This window comes from Alosa alosa, chromosome 3, assembly GCF_017589495.1.
Source record: "Alosa alosa isolate M-15738 ecotype Scorff River chromosome 3, AALO_Geno_1.1, whole genome shotgun sequence".
NCBI lineage: Eukaryota > Metazoa > Chordata > Actinopteri > Clupeiformes > Clupeidae > Alosa > Alosa alosa.
The window spans coordinates 17,892,557-17,899,795 of NC_063191.1; the positions used below are offsets into that span (position 1 = coordinate 17,892,557).

The following is a 7,239-nucleotide window of genomic DNA, read 5'->3' on the forward strand; positions in this document are numbered from 1 at the left end:
AAACATGTTTATCCTTGTCTCTCATGTTGTGTAAAGTGTATGTGCTAATGTTGCTGAGGTGTTTTTTTCCTGTTCCCACACTGTACTCCCCACAGGAGCATAGTCCCCCACAGGAGCATAGTCTGGGGTTCCCCACAGGAGCATAGTCTTGGGGTTCCCACAGGAGCATAGTCTGGGGTTCCCTGTACACAGGAGCATGTACTCCCCACAGGAGCATAGTCTGGGGGGTTCCACTGTACTCCCCCACAGGGAGCATAGTCTGGGGGGTTAGTCTTTTTTTTCTCCTCCCCCTCCCATGTTATGCTGTAATTCTTCCTCAACGCCCTGTCTCCCTGTCCTGTCTACCCCTTGTCATATTATATGTATGTTTGTATGGACAGGTTGATGGTTCATTTCGCTGGTTACTTTATGACCATGTGACAATAAAGGCCTACTAATACTACTACTCCCTTATGTGTGTGTGAAGTACACCTCTGCAATCTTCAGTAGATTGATCTCTTAGCTCCAATGTAGGGTCATGTGAACTCTCTGTTACTGTGCAGTCAGATTAGTGCTGAGTACTTCTAGAATGTTCTCTTGACTGCATAAGTGCATCTGTGTCTGGGCCCTTCTCTGTCCTGACGGGTCTCCCTGGTGACCCCCATGTGTGCTGCAGGAACAAGCCAAGCAGCTGCGCAAGAGGAACTGGGAGGCGCTGAAGAACATCCTGGACAACATGGCCAACGTGACGTACCGCACCACCTGGTCGGAGGCGCAGCAGTACCTGCTGGACAACCCCACCTTCGCCGAGGACGAGGAGCTCCAGAGTATGTCCTTCCCCCCCTTCCTGTCCCCTGGTCTGACCCCATTTCCTTATGCTCTGCACGGGCTTAGAGGTCTGAGGCTTGCCGTGTGGAGATAAAGTGGCCCTGGCTGCGTCTGTGTGCATGCATAAGTGATGTGGGAGAGCGGTGGCCTGCGCGGGCTGATAAAGCTCGGACGCTCAGACGCTGTGTGGTGCCCGGTAGGGATGTTCCGTTTGGACAGGTTCACAGGTTGTGTGAGAGTGTGAAGACTCGTATGGATTTGTGAAAGTGATCGTCTGAAAAATGTGCCATCTGAATGCCATCCAGCTCAGTGTGCGCGCGCAGTTCAGCTGTGTGTAACTTTTCTCATGTAGTTTGGGTGTGTGTAGATTAGGGGTGAAACATGTGCCTGCCAGTGTGCATAGCCTGTGTATACAAAACAGTTCTTTGGAACGATGACACACAAGTCAGTGTGAATCAGCTATGTACATTCGTAGGTATATGGGAAGTGTGTCTTTGTGTGACTGTAGGAATTTTGGGGTATATATTTGGGCTGTTTGCTTCATGTTGTGTGCAGGTTTTGTTGAAAATGGAAGGGTTCTGTTTCAGCAGACGTAGATGCATAGTTTCTATGTTGTACGGTATGTGAATGTGCAGGTGTATGAACATGTGCTGCGTTGTTTGACAGACATGGACAAGGAGGACGCGCTGATCTGCTTCGAGGAGCACATCCGCGCACTGGAGAAGGAGGAGGAGGACGAGAAGCAGAAGGGCCTGCTGCGGGAACGGAGGCGCCAGAGGAAGAACAGAGAGGCCTTCCAGGTGAGCCCCGACCCGCCCCGCCCTGTCACCATGGCAACGCCACGCCCGGCGCTGTCGTCAGCCGCTAAGGAGGAGGAGGAGGAGGAGGAGGAGGAGCAGCAGCGGCTGACCTCTACGCGCGGGCAGTGTTGATGCCCTCCTGCCCCGGCGGCGCCGTTTTTATGCCCGCTGCTGAGAGAGAGAGATGCTTTACTCTGGTCACAGAGCACACTGGTGAAGGGTGACAAATGATCAAGTGATGGATGGTGGCTGTTCTCTCTCTTTTCTCTACCCCCGTTCGATCTTTCTATCAGAGGGTGTTGTGTGTCTGGGAGTTGACAAATGAAATGTCATTTTGGGGTAATGCAGTAACAGGCAGCCTAATGAAATGGGCCTTACGCTAGCTAATGGAGTGGCCCTAGGCTGTGCGAGCGTTCTGTGGGAAATAGCCGTCTCAGTGAGGGCAGGGCCGGTGCAGATGGGCTCACGTCTGGACTTCTCTTTCAGAAATTCCTGGATGAATTGCATGAGCACGGGCAGCTCCACTCCATGTCGGCCTGGATGGAGATGTACCCCACCATCAGCTCTGACATCCGCTTCAGCAACATGCTGGGCCAGCCAGGTAACACACACACATATGCCTTTCCACACTCGGATATTCACATGAATGTGTGTAGTATCAATTGACATTGCAGTCTTGGTGGTGGGTGACCAGATGTGGAATGACCAATGTAGTGGTTTGTGCTGCATTGACCATAGGTTCGACACCCCTGGACCTTTTCAAGTTCTACGTGGAGGACCTGAAAGCACGTTACCACGACGAGAAGAGGATCATCAAGGACATCCTGAAGGTTTGCACAAACTTAAGCCTCCAAGCTGTGACCTATTCACCACTGGCCATCAGTGCTCTGCCACACTCACCATGTACACTTGTCATGACAGGACAAGGGCTTCCTGGTAGAGATCAACAGCACCTTTGAGGACTTTGGCTCGGTCATCAGCTCAGACAAGAGAGCCACCACACTGGACGCTGGCAACATCAAGCTAGCCTTTAATAGCGTGAGTCTAACTCTGGTTATGTACGGACTGAAGCTGAGAAGATAAAGATGTCCCAGTATTTGTTGGAATGTGGTAAAATACAGGCTAATATAACAGGTTTGAGCTGGTCCGAGGCATGTCTGAACTTAACTCACTGCTAAAAAAAATGTTTTTCAATGAATAATGAAAGAAGAATATTTGTTATTTTTTTTTTATCATCAATAATCATCTGGATCCAGATATGTGTTATGTGTTGGTGAGCAATGGCATATCTGAGCTCCTAGCATCAACATTCGATGTCCATCCTGCCTGAAAGCAGCTGAAATTGACAAACTTGTGCCTCCCGCAATAACATCAGAGTTAGCTAATTTATCACCTAACGTTACTTGTTGCTAGCACACATGAACATGTCACAACAGACGTGAGGAGATCCTCATTCTTAAAAGTCATGTGCCGATTTTCCCAGTATTAATAAGCACCCCCTAGTGATGTAAGCTCACTGTGTGTGTGTGTGTAGTTGCTGGAGAAGGCGGAGGCGCGGGAGAGGGAGCGGGAGAAGGAGGAGGCGAGGAAGATGAAGAGAAAGGAGGCTGCGTTCAGGAGCATGCTGAAGCAGGCCACACCGCCGCTGGAGCCAGAGGCCACTTGGGAGGGGGTGAGTGTCCCACCGGGCCGGTCAACCGCACCTCACCGCTACGCTACGCACCTGAGCTAGAGACATGGATAGAGTATCAGCACCCGTAGCTCCACCATAGTCTCTATTCAAACCACAGATCTAGCCCAAGAGAAAAACTACTGAAAATGTCACATCTGTTTTAGGTGCATGTATGTCCATGAGTGAGATGTTAACTGTGTGTGTTATCCGGTGATGTGATATTGAGTCTGGGTGTGCTATGCTTAGGTGTACTTCATTCATCTAACAAGAATATGTCAAAAGACTAATGTTTAGGCATAGATATGGTTGTACCTGTGTGCTGTGATGTTCTTTGGTCCAAACAACCCATTTTTCTGCTCTAATTATTTTGTTCTGTGGCTGTGGTCTCCTTCAGGTGCGCGAGCGATTCCTAAAGGAGGCTGCGTTTGAGGACGTGACCCTGGAGTCCGAGCGAAAGAGGATATTTAAAGATTTCATTCATGTCTTGGAGGTAACGCACACTATTTGTGGACTATATCTGGCACAGACCCTCTCCCCAGCTGTGTTTGTGTGTTTAGAATGCAGCGATTTAAGTCCTAACACACAGTCTGTCTTCTCTGTCCTCCTGCAGCACGAATGTCAGCACCATCATTCCAAGAACAAGAAGCACTCGAAGAAATCGAAGAAGCACCACAGGAAGCGATCACGCTCTCGTTCGGTCGGTACTCCGCGTCTTCGCCAAGCCTCCCCTCCCTCCTCCTCCCCCCTTAGCTGTCTAGTCTCTCGTGTGCACAAGGCAGAGTTCCAGCGTGTCAGTTTATTAACACCCCAGAAATGGCTGCGCCGCCACATAGCAGAATGTCCTCGCTGTCTCTCTCTTTTTTTTTTTTTTTTTCTGTCGTTGTCTCACACCTGAGTAACTGAGTTTGGAACAAGCTGTTCTTGCTCTTTAACAAGACAATCTTGCTGTTATCAGATGTGCCAAGGCTTCTTTTAATGGGCGGTTTCATTAGCCCTCAAGCCACAGATGTTGAGGCCAAAACCCAAAGACACAGCCCTATACTTTATTCAAGTTAAATTAAATGGCATAGTGTTTTATGATCATGCTATGTCTTGAAAAAAGTCCTGTTTTCATTGTTGTGGTGAATCTCTAAAGCCTCACCAAGTCTGTATGACATGTAGACATAGTAACCAGAATCTTAGTGCAGGTGGTTTAGGAGTAACTAATGTTAGCAGTCTTGTTCTGTGTGATGTGTCCTTATCGTGCCACCCATCTCCTGTCCCCCCTGCAGGGCTCGGAGTCGGAGGATGATGACTACCACAAGAAGAAGAAGCGCTCAACCTCCAAGTCCCCTTCGGAGCACTCCTCCTCCGGAGAGTCAGGTGTGTATTCACCCCGCTGACACGCTCACAGACCCCCACACACACACATCACTCACGTTGCCTGGTGTCTCCGGCAGACACAGAACAACAGATCACGCTCAGATCAACGATCATGCCCAGAGGCTAACAATTTGCAATTTTGTCTTTGTAGAGAGGAGCTACAAAAAGTCAAAGAAACACAAGAAGAAGGGCAAGAAGAGGAGACACAAGTCGGTAAGTGGAGAGCCGTATTAAAGGGGCATGTGCCGCCACCTCTGTTCCCCTGACGGGAGAGCCAGAGGCTGGGTGGCAACTCGCTGCGCTGTGTGACCTGTGTGGCTTTGTGCTGATGGCTCTTCTCACCTCCCGCCGCCCAGGCCTCCCCTGAGTCGGACGCAGAGAGGGACAGGAAAGGGCGTGAGAAGGAGCGAGAGAAAGACAAAGAGAACGACAAGTCCAGGGGCAAGACACGCTCATCGTCCAAACAGAAGTCCCCCAAGAGGAAATCGGCCAAAGAGGAAGTAAGGTCATGAGGTGTTATTTGGAACCCGGTGGATGCATCTATCCGTACATTATAGCTGCAGTCTCAAGACGTACTGAATAGCTTTTGTGAGAGCCTTCAGTGAGGTCAAAACACCCGTCATAGAAAAGCATGACCGTCTTTTAAATAAGGTCAGTTCTCAGTTGTGCTGTTGCTGTTGTGACTATACTAGACAAGGTCCAGAAAAATAATTATTTGGAACATTACATTACAATACACAACAGTACATTGAGTGTACTGACATAAGAATGAATTATGCAGTGCCAATCAAGCAAGCCATACAGATTACTGGCCGAATTCCACTTACTTTTGAGAAAGTTATAGCTTGTTGGTTTGCTGCCTTTTGCCTATACTGTGTCTCTTTGTGAAGTGTTTTGTTTGTCGTCAGTGCAGTTGCATGACCCGCACCTCTCTCCTCTCTCAGGGGGGCTGGGATACGTCTGGCAGTGAGCTGAGCGAAGGCGAACTGGAGAAGAGGAGACGGACCCTTCTAGAACAGCTGGACGCCCCCTAGTCTGTCTCGTGTGTGTTTTAACCCCCCCTGTGCCACCAATGCATTCCTCCTCTAGCTCTCTCCCTGTCCTGTCCAGTCCTGTCCTCAGGCAACATAGCGCTCGTCGCACACGTGGGTCACATCACGTCACAGCTCTCCTGCACTGGGCAGGGTGGCCGGACGCTTTGTTGGGGAAAGGCCCCTTTTTCTTTTTTCTTCTTTTTGTTTCCTCCATCAGAAATGTTGTTATTATGTGACTCTTTGTGATGCGAGGACACCAGAACTGTTATTCAGTGACACAGATTTTGCTTTTCTTTAGCTACTATGTTGCCTTTTTTTATTTTGAAAAGTCTTTCTCTTATTTTTGTAGGTAGCCTTGTATGTACGATTGACCGTGACATGACTAATTTTAAAAACGAAGCCACACTGACTGTGACTGCCTTATGGTTAGCATTCACATGCAAATCAATTTCCTGTGAATAGTTTCACTGCTCTGAAATCATATTCAGGGATAAGCATGTCTTATCTGAATCATAGTGGAAATGGACTTTTTTTGTGTTTGGTACCAAGCGACCTGGTTTGCGAGCATCTTGGAGAATATTTTAAGTGTAATGCCAGTAATTAAAACATTTGAAATGGATAAGTATATTTCCTTTCTTTTTTTCATGTTGTTGGTTATAAATGGTAAGGAGACTTACTTTCTAAGACTTACTTCTAAGTCAACTCACAAAAGAGAAACTCTGAGAGAAACTGTTTCATGGCTAGTCTTATCTAGATCATTTCTGTTGACAGACAAGAAATTCACAGGCATACTAGGGTAGTGTAAATAGTTTTATTTAATCATAGTCATTGAGAAATCATGGATCTAACTTAGAGATCTGTTATTAAAAAGTATTTTTGTGATACACACATTTCTGTACTGGCTAAATACTTTTCTGATCAAAATGAAACAAAACAAGGAACATGCCAGTTATTTACCCAGTCTATAAGATGAAATGGATGAATGTGTTAAGACAGCAGATGGTTGTACTATAAACGGGAATGTTTATGGCCTTCACAAGACTAAATGTCCCATTCCTCTGTGATGTTGGTCGATCATGATGCATGACCGCTTCCATCAACCCACTGTTCGCCAGATTCATGTTCTCAGCTTAATTTAATATACAAAATGAGACAACAACAAAAAAAAAAACTATAAGTTAAAATAACATTCAAGATGTATAGCACAGGGTGTCGTTTTAAACAATATGTACAATATTATCCTTTTTGCAAATGAGTGGATTAAAAAGTAAAAAAAGCAATTTTGTAGCAAAATATCTGTACATTTAGATTTTTTTTTTGTTTTATTTTCATTTGTAGTATTTAATATAACTAGATGCTGGAGGGGACTGGCACTCACATCAAGTGGAGCTGAACGGAATGAGTGGCTAATAGTCTTAGTGGTTAAATACTATACAATAAAATCATGAGTGGTGGACATGAATGCTGCCATTCTTGAAGGCAGCCCCAGACTGTGGAATATAAGAATCCAGTTTCTCCTCCCGGTTGGTTTTGTGACGAGCCTCTTCTGTGTTTTGATACGGTG

General features: G+C 46.9%; 1 protein-coding gene across 3 annotated transcripts in view; it reads left to right on the top strand.

Moving 5' to 3' along the window:
• Positions 1–6,294, top strand: part of prpf40a (PRP40 pre-mRNA processing factor 40 homolog A) — a 17,991-nt gene extending 11,697 nt beyond the window's left edge. For all 3 annotated transcript variants that reach the window (XM_048238397.1, XM_048238395.1, XM_048238396.1), the window contains 12 exons: positions 656–806; positions 1,474–1,607; positions 2,094–2,208; positions 2,346–2,437; positions 2,529–2,645; positions 3,142–3,279; positions 3,674–3,769; positions 3,890–3,976; positions 4,551–4,641; positions 4,793–4,854; positions 4,998–5,141; positions 5,586–6,294. In XM_048238397.1, the coding sequence (XP_048094354.1) occupies positions 656–806; positions 1,474–1,607; positions 2,094–2,208; positions 2,346–2,437; positions 2,529–2,645; positions 3,142–3,279; positions 3,674–3,769; positions 3,890–3,976; positions 4,551–4,641; positions 4,793–4,854; positions 4,998–5,141; positions 5,586–5,675 (1,317 nt within the window). In that variant the 3' untranslated portion in view covers positions 5,676–6,294. The remainder of the gene's footprint in view (positions 1–655; positions 807–1,473; positions 1,608–2,093; positions 2,209–2,345; positions 2,438–2,528; positions 2,646–3,141; positions 3,280–3,673; positions 3,770–3,889; positions 3,977–4,550; positions 4,642–4,792; positions 4,855–4,997; positions 5,142–5,585) is intronic.
• The last annotated feature ends 945 nt before the right edge of the window (positions 6,295–7,239 follow it).